The sequence below is a fragment of the Sinohyriopsis cumingii genome, chromosome 1 (genome assembly GCF_028554795.1).
Source record: "Sinohyriopsis cumingii isolate HCF-2022 chromosome 1, ASM2855479v2, whole genome shotgun sequence".
In the NCBI taxonomy this organism is placed as follows: Eukaryota; Metazoa; Mollusca; class Bivalvia; order Unionida; family Unionidae; genus Sinohyriopsis; species Sinohyriopsis cumingii.
The window spans coordinates 103,395,905-103,415,056 of NC_142961.1; the positions used below are offsets into that span (position 1 = coordinate 103,395,905).

Sequence of the window (19,152 nt, forward strand, 5' to 3'; positions counted from 1 at the left end):
TTTATACATGACAGAAGAAAGAGATGTTTCAAACTTTATATCTGAACTTAATTGTCATGCAAAAATATTATCCAACAGGAGTGAGAGTGAATTCGTCACGACAGACGACTGCAAATATAAGTAAAGTGATAAAACTAATTACATGTTAAAGACAATACATTATCACAAAATATGAACAGCATATGATACGGTCATGACTGTTATATATATCTATATTTTTTGCAACTTCTGGTATATGTTCTTGCTTAATTTTCGTAATTTGTATTCATGACTGTAAACTGTATAGAGTATCTTTTGCTATAAATTGTGTACGTGATTTGGCTCTGTTGAGAACGCAAATTGCATAGGACCTATGAATAGATGTTTACGTACATGTTGACAATTAATAATAATAATCTTAATAATAAGTCTTTAAATGGCGCCAATGGCGTAGTTTCTCATTTACTGATAGGATATGGAAGTTTCGAGAAGAATTTTGTGGATTCCCATTGGTTGCGCGAGGTCTTGTGAATATACTTACTTAGTCGTATATCGATAGTGTATGCTGTCATATGGGGTCTATTGCGAGGTAGTCACAATATACAGTGTATATAAGGAGAAAATTAAGCATTCAGTTTCATTCCGAGTTTTGGAGTCATTCACACTTATAAGTTCCTCTCGTAGTTTTCATTTATAACTTTGATAATTAAATTGTATGTTAAATTTTATAAAACTTGTTGGTTTGGCTTCTTTCTGTTAATGAGTTTGTGACCATTGAGTTTTAACAATGACACACAAGATAAAAATAAAATGATTAGTTCTTTTCTATGTTTTATGCTCCACTTGTTAAAAAAAAACTATAAATGTGGACATATTAAAGTACACAGTGTTAACAAAGTAATAATCACGTATTTTGCATGAATAAATCTCTCTCCAGTAAAATTAATTAATTAACGATAATTAAATTGTTTGTTAAATTTTATAAAACTTGTTGGTTTGGCTCCTTTCTGTTAATGAGTTTGTGACCATAGAGTTTTAACAATGACACACAAGATTAAAATAAAATTATTAGTTCTATTCTATGTTTTATGTTCCACTTGTTAAAAAAAACTATAAATGTGGACATTTTAAAGTACACAGTGTTAACAAAGTAATAATCACGTATTTTTGCATGAATAAATCTCTCTCCAGTAAAACGTCAGTGAAACTGACATTTTTGCCTGATTTCTTTTTATCTTAAACAAAAATTGTTTTCATCAATAACCCATTTGTATTTTTTTCCATCTGCGATTGCTAGGTATGTTCATCAGCTGACACGTATTGGCATCTGACCCGAAATACCATGGCAATAAATTAATGCTGCACAGGAACAAATGAAATTACAAAATATCATAATGCATGTTAATATGGAATTTGTAAACAGTGTATGATTTACAAAAAAAAATGTTCGTTAACCAGACAGTTGTGGTCAAATCTGAACAGAGTTAAATGCTAGAAGCAACAACAACAAACAAACAACAAACAAACAAACAAACACGAAACCTAGAAGATTTCTATGAACAAGACACATGTTCCTCCAAAAATGCACATGCCCTTGGGTGTCCAACTGCGAAGCCCATTTCTGAAGATAATCCCAATTAGTTCGATCTCTGACATCAGACGTCCAGTCAATGTGTTCTATACTGAAATTCCAACGAATTGGTCGAGGTATTTCACATTCCTGGATCTGTAACAGAAGTACATCCATCGGGCCTCTAATACCCTCATAAAGATCGGGTAAAATCAAGTGTTCGAGCTGCATTTTATTACAAAAGTTATCCTCGATGTAATTCCGAGACAAAACGACAATTATTCTTCTGCTGCGCGATATCCCCCATTGCAGAGCGTTTAATAGTGTTCTACCTTGAGGCAAATCTAGATCTATGAGGCAAACCTTAGCCCGGTATTTCTGCTCTAAAAATGGCACCAATGTTTCATGCACTAAGGTCCTGTCTGCTTCTGCATTTGAAATGAAGTAATCAAACTCATACGGCTTTTTTTGGTCGTCCAGATCGGCAAGTTTCCTTTCGTCACAAATAGCACGAAACATTCGTCCTTCTAATATAAACAGACTAGCCTTCTTAACAGTCCAATCAAAATAAAGGCAGCTTATCTTATGTAGGACAAACATCACAGCTATTATAATAAACGATGAAATAGATAGGACTATCCATGTTAAGATGAGAAAGTTGTTGTCTTCATTATATTTGATAATTTTAAGAACATATGTATCAATTTCATCTCGAATTATTCCGGATTCGATTTTCTCAACAATTTCATCATACACATTAGAATTATTATAGAATGAAAGAATCGACTTTGTATGATCAGGGAGAAGTACTACCGTTTTGTAATGTGGAATTTCTACCAGCTCCCATTTTCTTTTAGTTATGTTGAAGAATTGTCTCAAAAGTATTAGGCGATGAGAACCGTAATGTGAACCATGGTTACAGAATGTTCCAGACATGAAATGAAAATTGTCCTGACGTTCCATAAGAAAATATGGAATTCTTTCTTTAATTATCTCTTTTAAATTAAATAAGAAATATAATCGTACAAACAAAGAACATGATAATTCTGGGCTCAGCTCATCAACATTTTTGTTGTTTATTAAATAATCAAAAGAAACATGATCTGTAGCCGAGCTATATACGATACTTGATATATGTACCATAGTTCCAACAGGTGCTCTCTGATAAGTATTTATAGGCTGTAGCTCTTTGACAAAATAGCTATTAATAACATACTCAGTTTGCATCAAATATGATGTATCCTCCAACAGCGGCAGTTTGTTCACACATTTTAGAACACAGTGATACAAACCGAAGTCATTTTTTTCTAATATTTGTATATCAAGTTTCATAGCAACTGAAATATATTCGAAAGCGATCCAATTTAATTTTAATTCTGCATTGATGTTTGAACGGTACCGATCTGAATTAGCAACCATTTGTTCATTTTTCATCCAGAAATGTTCACACTTTTCAGCTGATAAATATCGAGAGTAATAATAATTAAATTTGCAATTAAAACTTAGATCATCGCCGATTTGTCGATAGTAATGTGAAGTTTTTCCCGTCACTGTTTCTTGAATTAAAGGATCAAGCATCTCGTCATGGGTGATCTGCCAATACAGCGTGTTGTTATCATACAATGTCTGTTTATAAGTGACTTTACACATGTCCAAAGAAAGCACATCCCTTCCATGCTCTAATTCAAAATAATGTAATGAACGATTGTTAGCCTCATACCCAAATGCATCGATTTTGATGATGAAATTGTTTGCGTTGAATATATTATACTCGGCGAACTTGTATGCATAAATAAACAAAGAATCTAGAATAAAAACAAAAATTACGGCGTGGAAACAAATGTATACAATGTACAGAAGTACGTTTAATACCTTAAATTTTTTTAATGTCCTGACGATGAATACTGTAACAATTTTTAAGAAGTTGCCTCCTTCGTATAATAGACATTCGTAAATGTGATCGAATCTTATAAATGGAATAACATGCTCTGGTTGGACGAGCCTCCATGAATCTGGACTTGAGATGGAGTTAAGTTTGGTGTACGTGTAAAAAGACTGCCAATATACAAATATATATATGACAATGTTTGCTATTGTCCTGAAGATGCCTTTCCCGCCAGTCAGTGTCTGAACACTTGCCAGATTAATAAAATATATATAGAAAAGTATGGCTAGCCAGGTGATACCCAAAAGAGAATCATCGGACTGGTCTATGACCCACGACAAAGCTGTGAGTAGAATTACACAATACGCACAGTATAAAGCGATGAAATGCAACACGTTCAGTTTCATTTTCTCTTTTGGAGAATATATCACATGTTGGAGAATATATCACACTTTGGAGAATATATCACATGTTGGAGAATATATCACACTTTGGAGAATATATCACATGTTGGAGAATATATCACATTTTGGAGAATACATCACATTTTGCAGCAGCATTAAATATGTCCAACGGTACACTTAACTGGGCTGAACAGTTGACGGGTTGGGGAAAGACCTGAAATGCAAAGAAAATTAAATAGAAGCACAAAGTAGAAAGATGTGCCCAACGACAGACTAGCTGAAATCAGCCCGATCATGTGAAAATGCAATAATTCATTATATACGTTCTTAGCAATGCTTACTGACCTTCAACTGAAGAAACTAAGTATAAAATACAGTCTGACGAGTTTTTTGGTCATAAAAACATTGTCATAATATTTATTTTCATAATAAATCTGTATCACTGACGAAATGTTGTTCAAATTTTAAATCCAAAATTATTCTATTCCATCATCTGCTATGTATTGGATCACCATATCCTTTTTTAATTAGGACAAAAAGCAACGTTCGTGAGAGAGCAGGCTCCCCAACTTGATTGGCATGAATATTGGCTTGTTTAAGGATGCAACACGGTATATAACAATTCCAATGTATGCTAACAGCTAAATAAATGAAGATTTCCGTGCATGTGCGAAGACAAAACTCACAAATGTAACAATTGTAAGTGTTTGGCATCAAATCATCTATCGCAGGGAACCTCCACGTGAACAAACTTTCAATTTCAGGCGGTAATCTTTCGATACCTTTTAAAATATTTGTAAAAACATCAAGTGCAGTTTGACATGTTCACTCACTAATCCAGTTCCTGCTCCTGCCGATATATTTCCCTAAGATCATTACTACTGTTCCTCTAAATCGTTTATGGACATCCATCCTGTACCATATAAAGAGTGAAAATTGTTTGAGAGAGCAGGGAGACACAGTTCCACGGTGAGTATGCTCAAAGTCAATTACAACGTCTTACAAAATGTTTGGTGGATAAACACTACAGAGCAAACTGAAAATAAATAAGAAATTACATCCTACTGTGAAAACGGACATCAGTACCTCACATATCGTTTATACTGAGTATGTTTAATAACTTTGCAACTTAAAAGTTAAGCATATACTCAAGTATTAAAATGGAAACAAATGCATAAGTTCAGAGTTTTTAAAAAAACAAGGATATTATGCACTATTAAATTGCCATTCAATTTCTTTTAGGCTCTTGAAAACAACGTAAGCATGACACGCTAACATCGCCTCCAACACACATCAATGTTTCAAAAGAGACAGGTCGCTCTAAGGTTTCATGAAAACAGTTTTCAGAACGATTTTCCTGACATTGCAAAGAATAACTCTGAAGATAATGGTCAAGAATATAAAGATTTGGGTGAGTCTTCAAAATCATGATGATCAGAAACATAGATAGAACAAAAAGCATGAATAATGTCTTTTGAGTGTCTGAGTCGTACATTGCTCGTGTGTTATTACTACTGGACTACCTCTTCTTCAACGTATTACTCAGGTTTGCCTGGGTCATGTCTTTTCGTTTTTTCTATAACTGTAATTCTAAGCCACCTGTTATTGAAATGTTTACCATAATACTTCCTGGTTCACGTTTTCACCGCTGCATTGTTACACTATCCTGGTTCACTTTGTACTGTTGCATTTTTGTATTGCATTAGCGCTTATTTCCACTAATGCATCTTACAATAAAAAGTGGAAAAATCTGTAATACTTTTATATAGCTGGCACACACTTTTCCATTACTGCATTTAATATTTTTACAATTACAAACAATAATAAAACTTTCTTCTTTAGTCTATTTTGGTAGTTTTGTATCGTTCTTTCCAGTAAATCATTTTGCTAACAAAATGCAAAACGCACAATAAAAAACATTTGAATAACAAAAACACATATGAAAAACACATGAGAAAGAAGTTTAAACATACATGAAAAGATAGAGAGAGAGAGTATGTACGTTGTATCATTGATATACCACGAGATGTATACATTTTTCATTAAAAGGATACCACGCTTGCCGACTTTCCCTTTAATGATAAAGGTATACAACGAGTGATATATTAAATATTCAGCGTACATGCTATACGTGTATTTCATTTATATTACATACTTGCATTTCGTTAATATTTACTACAAGCAACTGTATATTGACGAAATGAATGAACACTACACGGCCTTATCCAGTGTGTCCGATGCAAAATGTATTTATTAACCTTTTGAGAATAATTGTCCGATGCAAAATGTATTTATTAACCTTTTGAGAATAATTGTCCGATGCAAAATGTATTTATTAACCTTTTGAGAATAATTGTCCGATGCAAAATGTATTTATTAACCTTTTGAGAATAATTGTCCGATGCAAAATGTATTTATTAACCTTTTGAGAATAATTGTCCGATGCAAAATGTATTTATTAACCTTTTGAGAATAATTGTCCGATGCAAAATGTATTTATTAACCTTTTGAGAATAATTGCAATCTCCTTTACAAATTGATAAGCTGCTTCATTTAGTGTTTGAACTTCTATTTTCATTCATATTGATTAAATACATATAAGACACACCTGTGATTTTTTTATAAAAAGATGGTTTGAATGAAAAAAGTATAGCACTACAAAACACCACGTGGTTAACTCCTTGAACACTGAACGCGCCGACTTTCACCTAGCGGCTAGCAAACTAAACGAAGTGAGGAACCGGCAAAAGGTAATTCAAACATTTAAATGTATTTTACAATTCATCTAAGTCATTAATATTTAATTAACATTGCTACCAGCAATACCATTGTTTCTATCCTCATTTCCAACGCTCTCTTTTCCGCTGCTTCGTGTGACTAAATTTTCGCCGCATGACGAGAGAGAGAGAGAGAGAGAGAGAGGGGTGGAGTTGTAGATTCTTACCATAAAAGCATTTATTCATTGCCCATCCTTATGTTTCTTTTTATTGGTCGATTAGTCTGCTGCCTCACCAACCCACGCTATAATAGACAAAAGTTGAGGTGGGGTTGGTTGGTTAGTGCGTCCATATTGTTTAATATTAAATAATATGTTTGTAGACCCATACTATTAGGTTTCATAAAACATGAAGAAATAAATAAAATTAAAGCAGTAAATAGATTACAGTATGTGTATTCCTCTTCACATATAAATATACCATACAAGTCTTAACTCTGTGTGTGTGTGTGTGTGTGTGTGTGTGATTTGGATTTTTAACGTAGTTTTAACAATTTTTCAGACATATCGCTACGATGTCTGCAGTGTGACAGTTTATAGTGATGTTTAGCCCTGGGGCATCATGCAGCGTTATGTCCCACCCAGTCACATTATCCTGACACCAGGCCGACCAGTCCTAACACTAACCTCTTAATGCTGAGCGCCAAGCGAGGCAGCTGTTAGTACCATTTTTGTAAGTCTTTGGTATGACTCTGCCGGGGATCGAACCCACGATCCCCGCATCCGAGGCGGACGCTCTAACCACTAAGACACCGGAGCGGTTCTTAACTGGGTATTGCAACTTTGTATCATTGGTATGGTGAACACTGTATTAAAATCTCATGGAAAGTTTATACACTACCGTTACAAAGTCACGGTTTCTTGGAGATTACTTGGTGCAAGTTCAGTTTTCATTTATTTCTCTCATTCCCCATCCCCGTATTATATCCCTTATGCATATGAGAGAGAGAGAGAGAGAGAGAGAGAGAGAGAGAGCAGAGAGGATTTCGATATCCCTTATGCATATGAGAGAGAGAGAGAGAGAGAGAGAGAGAGAGAGAGAGAGAGAGAAAGAGAGAAGAAAGAAGAGAGGATTTCGATGAAATTCTGCACAATCTATACTTCATTTCAAAGACGGGGATTATTAATTTTATCGTTATTTCATTACAACGCTAACGATTTATTCAGTGGAAATTTATCATAGATTTAGAGAATATGAAAGTGTCTCTTGTTGAAATTTAACCTAATGCTGAAACAATAATAATATACGTGTATTAATGCGCCATGTGTGGATCACAATTTTATATGCCAAAGGCATAGACAGTAAAAGATTTCAAAATATATAGTGTACTGAAAAACCAGCACATTAAGAACAAAGACGCACAAAAACAATAATCAAAACCACAGAGTTAGAAATTACATAAATAGGACATTAATTAAAAAAACACAACGTAAAAAAACAAACATTTACAAAATACAAAAAAAGACGCATAACAAAAACGCATGTATTTCTCAAGGCTTGTAATTCTCAAGGAAATCTGATATTCAGATTCACCTCCTGCAGACTGTCTTTATAAGTACAAAACGTAAAATCGAACGGTTCAAAGCACTCCGATGTATAAATAAACCGTTTATATGCCGGAACTACATATTAATAAGTCTTCTCAAGAAACGAAACAGATTGTACAGTAAAAAAAATCTTAACTTTATGTGAATTTTGCAATGAAATCGCAAAAAGTCTAAATTAGGATATTGAACATTTAGCTTCTGCAAAAGGTTTGCTTGACTTAAGCATCATGTTTCTGAAAGGTCATCGAAGGGTTGAGAGAAGGTCGAGTATTTTGAATTTTATCACAGGGAACGGCTTATGAACATAATGAACCGAGATCAAATAGTATGATGTAATTAAATGTTTGTGTCATAAGTTACATAAAAAATCTGGGTAGAAAATCTGCGACGATGCTTAATAGCACTGATATTTAACTGTGCATGTAGACGGTTTTCAGTCAATACATGGAAATATCAAGTTTGATTTATCTGAAAAAATTCTAAACATTTGAGATGAAAGGACATAGAACAATTTACTTTTAAAAAGACCCTGAAAAATACAGATGTTTCGTTTACGACAATGATACACTTTTAGATACACTAAGTGATCAAGTTGTTAGGCCATTATAATATTGTTTGCTTAGGTGGAGTCATCAGTTTCATAGATATCCCACAACAATACACTGCATTTAAGAAGACGAATTCAAACATGACATCAATGTCACTGTATATGAAAAAGTTTAATAATACAAAAGGGAAGTGAGGATACCATAAAATCAAACAGAGAAAGCATGTATATTGATTTGTTTATTCTGTATTTTTAGAATGGGAAAGTATTATGTTGGCATAAAAGATGTACCCAGATTGGTGACATGAGTAAACCACCATATTCATGAGAAATACATGTGTCAATAAAATCCTATAATTTTTCAAAACACCAGAAAAATTTAACAGATCTGAAGACGCGACTTTACAATGTTGAAAACTCGACAGACATATTGCCTAAAACGGAGGTATATTTTCAAACTGAAATACCATCAGCATCAAGTGAATGCCCCATACGTTGTTTATTAAGATTTTTCGCTGATTCCATCGTAAATGTTGCATTTTAAAGAAAAACGTGTCTTCAAACTTTGAAGTCGAATATTTATTCAGTGAATGATAAAAGTCTCAATAAACTATTTCCTATATGGAAAATGTATTATTGTCAATGTTTTGTAGGCAGAAGGTTCACTCAGTCTTTACATTTGACGTGCATACATTACTTAAATGGTAGTGTACTGTTCAGATTTGCATTGTCGCTTTGTTACATCAAGTACTTTTGATTATTTAAATAATCATTAAACACGCTCATACAATATTCTTTTGATGATTTTTCTTTAAATTGTTGTGTTTTATAAAGACAGAAATATAGTTTCGACAAAAGTTGTTTTTATTTTTCAAAAATATGTGGCCTTGATTGCATGTCGCCGAAAACCTTTTAATATACGTAACAACACTCAATTTTCTCTATAAAGTAAGACCAATAAACGTTTATTGACCTTTTAGTATTGGTTTCAGATCAAGTTGAATGCTATTATCATCCCAACACATGCTTAACTATATATCATTTAGATTGATGACGATAACAAATTAAAACTATCGAAATTTATTTTGTCGCGTTTAAGAAATTAAGGACCGTAACACCGTTTGTAAGCGCTGAAACACTAAAGGTGTTTGAATTATTTGTCACAATTGAGATAATACATTGAAAGGTACTTCAGAACATTATTAATATTGTTCTTTTATTTGACACCTAAAGACAAACTATTTTAAAATGCCGTGCATTTAATGTACATAACATATAATGTACGTAACGATAATGTACGTAACGGTAATTTACGTGTAATTACGGTAGTCTTCGATATTATTTTCCATTACACCGCCGGATATGTGCATAGCAGACGAAAATACTGTTGATCATGTAGAACGTGTAAGTACACAGTACAGAGAAATGAAAAGGTTACGCGAAAACCTTCCAGATGGCCATATTTTAGTCTGGATGGACTTCGCAGAAAATTTTGTGTGTTCCTCCGTTGAAGAAATCCAGTCGGCTTACTGGAACACGTCAATGATTTCACTCCACACAATGGTAGTGTACTTTCCAAATAATCACTCTAAAAAATTACAGAGTATAGTGGCAATATCCGATCTTATCAACCATAATGCTACAGCAGTGCATACAATCTTAAGAAAAACCATACCAGTAATCAAAGCCGATTATCCTGCACTGACAACAGTTCACTACTTATCGGATTCGCCTACAAGCCAATATAGGAATCTATACATCTTCCAGTTTCTTGCATACCACGAAGAAGAGTTTTCAATAAAGGCAAGATGGAATTTTCTAGAAAGTGGACACGGAAAAGGCCCGTGTGATGGTCTAGGAGGAAGTGTTAAACGGTCAGCAGATATGGCTGTCAGACAAGCCAAGTGTAACATCCAGGATGCAGCAGATTTTTATGCCTGGGGTTTGCAATCTGAGTTGGCAGGAAGCAAAGTAAAATATCTTATTTATACACAGGAAGACTACGATGAAACAGTTGCTAGAACTGCAAAGAGAGAAACTCCACTTAGTGTTACTGGAACCATGAAATTACACGCTGTTGTACCATCTCGTCAGGCTACAAAGAGTGTATACACAAGAAACGTCTCGTGTTACTGCCTAACCTGCATGACGGATGTCGAAACCACAGATTGTGCAGGCTGGGAGTTACATGCATTATCTGTAGATAGTAACAAAACAAGCGAGGAAAATATGCAAGTGTCAGATGAACATAGAAGAAGCGAAGATCAACATAAAGACCATTACAGTGGTAATGAACGTCAAACAATAATTCCAAAGGAAAACGATTTTGTAGCAGCAATTTACGACAAACTGGTATATCGGAAGAGTTACCGATGTTGACGAAACAGAGGTTATGATAAATTTCATGTGTAGAGCAGGCAAATACGATGATTCTTTTAAATGGCCTACTACAAAGGACGAGATATGGCTCGACCATAAAAACATTATATCAATCATAGATGAGCCAGTTCCTCATGGGAAAACAAAGAGACTCTTCAAAATACCGAAGGAAGTTATTGATCGCTTAGAAGAGGGATTCGTGTCGCTTAAAGATGGACTCTAGACGTCAATTGTTGATTTTTTTTTACAATGTGTTCCTGACTCTTATCGTCCGTAACGAAATTTCTTAATGTCCGTAACTGTATAAATTGAGTGAATTGTGGATTTATTCATCATTGTTGAGTAATATGGTGCATATAAAAGCTTTTTAAATTGAAAATTCCTATCAAGTTTCTAGTTTGCCAGCCTGAGCAGTTATTGTTCTTAAATTATTTTTGCATACTGTCTTTTTTTTTAACGAGAGGTATGACTATGGCCAATTTATTGATACAGGACATGACAGTGATAAGTTTTGAAAGCTAGATATCTATCTGATGTTTGTTGATACTATTTTGATTTGTGTTATTACTTTTGACTTAAGATTAAATGCTATGTTGAGGCAATAACGCTTTCCACTCATTCCGTGAAATTCATCGAATGTCCGTAACGAATACATGCCTATGAAAATCCAACCTCTGATGAAACAACACTCTTGAAAACAGATAAAATATATTAAAAATTGATAAACATATTATTACTTCAGCTAAACATTACTTCACACAAGGATTATGAACATTTAAAAAACAAGGAGCATGACACAAATGTTGTACCAGAAATTATTTCTTTAAAAATGACACAATGACCATAAAGATTTTCTTGTTTTTTAAAACGAAAAAGTATTTGGTATGTTTAAGATGCATTATTTCTGTCTCTGGTATTGTTGGTGTTTGCGGTAGACTGGTAGAAAGTTATCTTGAACTGCAACTTCGGCTTTTAATAGGAATTAATTCCTGACACTAATGTCCGTAACAGATATGGCCATACCCGAGACAAAAAAATGATTTTTCAAAAAACGCAACGAGTAACGTGCATGACTTTCTACAAGTAAGTAACAAACACATAAATGAATTTATAGGAGTAAACAGTTATGTTTAAAGTAAACATTCAATTTTTGGAGGTATGTGATTTTTAATTGTGCCGTTTTCGGCGGAACTAGTCTTTTAAAGTATTATCATCAAGTATACTTGATGTTCTGGTTAAGCAAACAAAATTCTATTGATTATACAAATCAAACTAGTACAAGGAGAATTACTTTAAAAAAAAGAAAAAAACAAACATCTGTAGAGAGCACATCCAATCCGTCTCTTGTATGTACGTCAATTCAATTCACAAATGTTACAGAACAATAGTTTACAAAAGTACTGCCTACCTAAAGGTGCTTTATAACTGTTTGGTTAGAATAGCAAGACTAGTCTTTACCGAGCTGTATATATCCATCAGAGTTCTTGATAAAATTTGTATTCATATATCACTTCATTAGTATTTGTTGCAGTGTAAAGGAATCACGTGTTAACATTATCCTAACCATACTACTCACATTCACAGCTAAGAAATGCCGTAATAAAACTGCACTGTACCGTCAACAGCTTAGTCTATTTTCAGAGCTCAAATCACGTGGTGACATGTCGTATTTATTATTTAGTCTAAGTGCACCAAATTGTGTCGAATCAGTGTTTGCGTTTTATATTTGCTGTCTGATATGTCAAATATATGAATGTACAATACCATTGCAATAACAGTGCAGTTTTATTACGGCATTTCTTTTATATATATATATATATATATATATATATATATATATATATATATATATATATATATATATATATATATATATTGTGACACATCATTTCTTGTATTATTGATCGTCATATGATTTGGTTATATAGATGTTATATTTAGTCATAATGTTGGTTGATAGCAGAAATCTGTACATAAACATATTTCACTGATCACGTATTTGGCTGCTATTTTTATCATTTAGGCTTTACCTACCCCCTATTCTCTACCCCGACATCACACATCATTTTTTTAATAAACGAAAAGCATTGAGAATATAAAAATTGCACAGAACTTAGTCAATTCACTCATCACTTAACAATTTCTAACCTGATTGCCACCAGTGAGTCTCTAACACTGTCATCTTCTTTGCGTTTCTAACCAAACTGAGTTTCATTATGAACACGGCGCCATATTTGAGTAGGATATTCTATTTTTATACAGACAACAGGAGTGCGTGTTTCATCATGTTCGGTAAGCTCCGAATAATTCCGTAAATCTCCGTAACTTTGAGTGTAGCATCCCTGTGCACTCATACAAATTACACCGCTCGTTAAGGTCTCGCTAGATAGCATAGCTTAGTATTCTGACCCTCCTCCCGCCCCACCCCCCCGCCTGTCCAATTTTTAAGGTAGAGGACAAGGCATCTGTTTCTAAATTTACAGAGAAACTAAATCTGCACTTTGGTATACATTTACTTGGAGTCAGGCTTGAAAATGGGTTGAAACATTTGATGACCGAGTGTCACAAGTTGCGCTCTACAGTTCCCTTCTTAGCATAGGTTTAATTTGCAAAGTCAAAGAACTACCCACGTTTTCATCACTGGATATCCTAACTACTTAAAATAAACCACATGCATACATTAACTATTGTTTATAAAGCAAGCAAGGAAACAAAAAAAAAAAAAAAAAAAAAAAAAAACCCAAAAAAAACAAAAAAACAAAAAGTAACAAGAAATAACAAAACACCCCCACAAAAATAACAATAAAACAACAAAACAAACAAGCAAACAGCCCCCTCACAAAAAAACACTGTCCCTAAAAATAAACAACAAGCAAACCCCCAAACAAAACGTATAATTACATTTTTGGGTGTATGATTGACGGGTATAATTTGGGTTATATAGTATACAACTTTGCCTTACTTCAGATGTGCATCTGTAAAAGAAATGTCAGCTCCTCTTGGTCATTTTGGCTGCATGGACTTCAAAGGTAAATTGTGAAGAAACGAGCCGAGAACTTGTTTTCTTTTTCTTATTTATATTTTAACTTCTGAATCTGAATCTGAATGTATACAGTGCACGACCAGTCACGGTGTGATTCACCAGAAGAGGCAGCCACTAAAAGGTTACTATAATTGATCAAGGGCTGTTTTAAAGCTCTCCACTGTTTGCGTATACAATGTTTTCACTAACATGATTCCAGTCCACGATTGATTTAACGAAGAATTTCTAAACTGACCTGTGCTACATTCATCAACTACGAAACATCTACGGTATTTTGGTACTTGCCTTTGTGCTATGTTTATAGTTCAAAAGTTGGGACAAAGGTTTGGCTTTAATTTGGCGTCTTTGTCTTAATGGTATCAGAAGTATATTTGGTGAGAGAGCTGGCACAGGCCCCTCGACTACTTTGTAGAGGTATGTCCGTTGGATCATACTACGCCTGTCTTGGAGTATTGGTAGACCCAGGCCATTTAATATTTTGCTGACTTAATTGGTTTTGTAGTCACCAGATACAAATCTTGCTGCCTGGCGTTGAAACTTCTCGACTCTGTCGATATCCTTAGTGTAAAACGGATGCCAGACGACACAACCATAATGTAACACCAATCTGACTAGTGCTAGATAGGCAATTCGTCTGCATGTATGTGGACGGTGTCTGAGGTTCCTTTTGAGAAATGAAAATAAAGTGTTTGCTTTATTGGTAGATTTGATAATATGCGATTCCCACTTAAAGTTCTCAGATAATGTTAGGCCAAGATATGGGTTTTCACTGACTTGTTGTAGCATGTGGTTGTTTAAGGTGTAGAACTGAGATGATTTTGTTGATTTACTGGCACTACTCATGATGCAGCATTTAATGGCATTAAAAGTCATACCATAATCTGTCGCCCATTTTTCAAGGGCTGTGAGATCATTCTAGATGGTATGGTGGTCACTCTGGGTTTGAATTGTTCTGTAAGGAGACTGTCATCTGTAAACAACCTGACCTGAGATTTCACACAGTCTGTAAGGTCTTTAATGTGGAAACGGAAAAGGAGCGGTTTCAGTATGGTTCCTTGAGGGACATTGGAGTCGACAATGACTGCTTCAGATGATTTTCCATGCACCCCTACTTGCATGTGTCGCTTTGTCAAGAATACCTCTATCCAGCAATGTAGTGGCCCAGTGATTGCAAAGTTTTCCAACTTGAACAGTAATTTATGATATGGCACAGCATCGAATGCTTTTGAAAAGTTAAGTATCGCTGTGTCCGTTTGTGTTCATTTATCATTGTTTTGAAGTAAGTCATGCATTGTTGTAAGAAGTTGCGTTTCGCAGGAGTATCCCGATCTAAAGCCGTGGTTTAATTTAGAATATTATTTTTTCCAGGTGGTCAAGAAGATGCTTGTAAATTATATGTTCTAGAAGTCTGCATGTGACTGATGGAAGGGAAACTGGTAGGTAATTTTCTGCAAGATGTGCATCTCCTTTTTTGAACACCCTGGCACCTAGACGGTCTGTTGGTAAACTTCCAGAGTCAACCGACAATTGGAAAATATCTCGCATTCCAGAGGCTAGTTGGTGGGCATTGTTTTTTTTAGGATTAAGTTGGCAATGTTGTCTGGTCCGCTTGCCTTGGAAGTATTTATATCTAACAACAAGTTTTCAACACCTTCTGTTGTTATCGTAAGGCTTGGTAGGTTGTATTGGTTGGAATTTTTCCATTTTTAGAATAGTGTTGGAAATGTCTTTGGTGAAAACTAATTTAAATTGGTAGACAAGTATTTGAGCTTTTCCTCTGCTTTTATTTACTAAGCATCCTTATTTCATTAGTGGTGGTATGCCGAAGTTGTCTTGTTCTTTTATTATTTTTTTATTTTTTTTTATTTTGCATATCTCCAGAATGGTTTAGTGTTTTTATTGTCGAGTACTTTTTGAATGTATTATTTATATGGTGGATCTGTGCTAGTTTTTGGATTGTTTTTTTTTTACACTGTCACTGAAATAATTTGTATTCAGTCCACTGGTTTGTTTTTCTTGCTTGGTCGTTATGTGTTGATATACGTTTCACCATTTTCTTGAGTTTGTGACTAAACCATGGCACATATTTTTGTAGTTTGCACAGTTTTGCTGGAATATTTTTGTCCATGATGATACAGATCGTGTTCTTAAAGAGAGACCATAGATTTTCAGCATATATTCCATTCTTTGTATTCTTCGTTAATTTCTTTCTTTTGTTCGATGTTCTGTGGTAGTTTACTGTTAATAATCTTAGGTTAGCATTTTGTTTTTTCATTCATTGCACTTTCAGAAACTGGCATTGCCTGGGGTGGCAGAATTTGTTCCCAATTTTATTAACTTCTAAATTTAGTGAACTTTGGACTATTGCTCGTTTCACGCCAAGTGTTTAAAACGAATTAGGTACCGCTCCGGTGGCCTTATGGTTAGAGCGTCCGCCTTGAATGCGGGAGGTCATGGGTTCGATCCCCGACCAAGTCATACCAAAGACTTATAAAAATGGTACTAACTGCTGCCTCGCTTAGCGCTCAGCATGAAGAGGTTAGTGTTAGAGGATTGGTCGGCCTGGTGTCAGGATAATGTGACTGGGTGGGACATCATGCTACATGTCTTAGACATCACTATAAACGGCCACACTGCAGACACACACACACACACACGGGACCGTAAGGGGGCTTGGCAAGAACAACACATTTTAATTTTATAAAAGAAATATTTTGTTTGAACAAGAACTAGGAGAGGCCCGGGTGTTTCTGACCCCCGAGCTCGTGATCGCTCTCTACGGCCCTGCATAGTACCAGCGACCTTAAATCATACTTTATGTCCATACTGATAGTTTGTGCCGCCTTGTCACTAGTTCTAATATCAGTACACCCAGTTTGTAGTCCTACAATGTAAGACGTCTACTCTGATATGTATGTTGTTTCGTCGACCGAAACGAACATAAATATCAGGGCAGACGTCTTACACTGTAGGATTACCCCACTTTCTAGCTACCTTGTCGCTGGAAATAATCAAACTAGGTCTTTACTGTAAAAAAATAAATAAATGAACGTAACAATGAGGGAATGGGGCAGTCTTGGTTGAGTATAAAAGCTATCGGTTGTACAAGGAATTAACCAGCATACTTTAATGCAACACGCATGCTTTCTGGCAAAAAATCGTTGATTAGTTTTTGCTTGTATCTTGAATAGGGCCGCTGACAAGGTAGGACAACTAGGACAAAATTCCAGGGGCCAATACCAGTCATGGGGCCTACAACCAGAGAGAACTTTTTTTGTGTAATTTATGGGGGTCTACTGGTGAAAGTTTCCTAGGGCCCACAAATCCTGTCTAGAATAAAGAACATTTCTATTTTTTTTCCGCAATCTGTCTTAGTCTGATGAATATTTACCGAAAGAAAATGTCCAGTGAGACCTAATCCACATGAAAGCCACAGGTGTTTTACTTTTGCTTTGCTTGATTTTCCTAAAATGTTTTATTAATTGTCGAGTATGTAATGAGTAGTGTCTATATTTAATGTCAGCAGTCTGACATATTCTGATTTTACTGTTGTGTCTGTCCAAGTCTGGTTTGCACAAATCTGAGAATAAAGTTGAACCGTTGGGATCTCAAAATGTCGAAGCAAAAGTGTAAACTTCCTGAAGATCTGTTACTTTATTCAATCTGGACCTTTGGATCAGTATTTTAGTACAGTATCTGCACTAAGAATAGTTTGTGGGAAGTAATTGAGCCAATCTACCACCATTGATTGGTGCAGGTACAAAGTCATTCAACACATTTTCAAGTTTATTAATTTTGAAGGGATGTGTAAAAATATTATACACTTATTTTTAAGCTTAACACATTGAACTTGCAAAAAGAATTGTGCAATGGTATGTGTGACTTGCCAAGACCAACAAATCGTTCTCCATCGCTTTTTATGTATTTATCCCACATGACTGTCAGATAAATATGAAAATGAGGGGGAGTAGCAGTGGCTAGTCTAGGACTTGCTTTACCTGTAAATCGCAAAGACAGACAGAGGTGGGGAATGCTCAGCGAAGCATAAAAATTTGACAGCCTTTTTTTTTACAATGCTGTTGTATTTTATTAGCATGATAGTTCAACATCTGTAAAATATTTACTTTTTAAAGAAAGTATTATTTAAAATTTAAAATAGTTTAATTTTGGTATAAAATAAAATTTTTCTACAATCTTTATAAATTTAAACTATGTATTATGAATTTAAACTATATTTCGTTCTATGGACCTTACGTCTGAATTATTATTATTATTGTTATTATTATTTACTCTGTGCACAAATTTATATATCTTAAAAATTCATTTTAAATATTAAACAAGGTGTAGTCTATGCTGACTTAAGAATACTGGACACTCCCATGCCCCCCCCCCCCCATGTGTACATGTAAAAAATGATCATGCTAAGGCCAGGCAGAAATTAGGTTGCTAAGCATGTGACGTGATTTCAGCCCAGCAGATGTGTCCGTGAACCACTATGCAAAATACCCAGCATTCTTAAGCATGATAACTAGAACTGCTGCTCTTGGACTCGAAATCCAGCTACAGCTGGATAGAAATCCTATTTGCAAACAGCTAAAATCAAAAATATCAGCTGAGAGCAGAGTATCTCAATGGCAGTGCTGGAAGCAGGATTGTCTTCCACCTATTCTACCTGTGGTGATTATTAATCAAAATCTCATCCAGGCGGATACCATGATGGCCTTGGTTCCTAAATATTTTAATTCTTCTTAAGAATGCATGGCACTGAGCAGTTATGTCTTGGTGCTCTGCCATGTACTGGCATCACTTACCGTTTCTTCTGTATTTGTAATGAGAAAGAAAATGGCAGGTTAAGACAAGGAAAGCACATGATTTATTATTAGGGCTATTCAAAGACAACGTATGCCTATCATGAGGAGATACCACACAGAATATTGTTTAGTCATCACGAAAATGTTTGATTTTGCCATATTCCTGCCTTTGTTTCAGTTTTTAATAATAACATTAAATGATATATTTTA

General features: G+C 34.7%; 1 protein-coding gene across 4 annotated transcripts; it reads right to left on the minus strand.

Moving 5' to 3' along the window:
• Positions 1–22: 22 nt before the first annotated feature.
• Positions 23–13,487, minus strand: LOC149807473 (uncharacterized). 4 transcript variants are annotated; one of them, XM_089966961.1, is made up of 4 exons: positions 13,237–13,352; positions 6,783–6,859; positions 4,672–4,751; positions 23–4,052 (listed from the first exon to the last, which is right to left on the minus strand). In XM_089966961.1, the coding sequence occupies exon 4, from the start codon at positions 3,839–3,841 to the stop codon at positions 1,448–1,450; it is 2,394 nt and encodes a 797-aa protein (XP_089823087.1). In that variant the 5' UTR covers positions 3,842–4,052; positions 4,672–4,751; positions 6,783–6,859; positions 13,237–13,352; the 3' UTR covers positions 23–1,447. The 4 variants fall into 4 exon arrangements, 3 of the variants coding, with proteins under 3 accessions (XP_089823087.1, XP_089823077.1, XP_089823095.1); XM_089966951.1 differs by lacking the exon at positions 4,672–4,751; XR_016422707.1 differs by lacking the exons at positions 23–4,052; positions 4,672–4,751 and adding an exon at positions 4,792–4,874 and having other exon boundaries at positions 13,237–13,487.
• Positions 13,488–19,152: the final 5,665 nt, after the last annotated feature.

Bases quoted from the DNA above. Each gene is read 5' to 3' on its own strand.
- LOC149807473 (XM_089966951.1), bottom strand. From the start codon at position 3,841: ATGAAACTGAACGTGTTGCATTTCATCGCTTTATACTGTGCGTATTGT.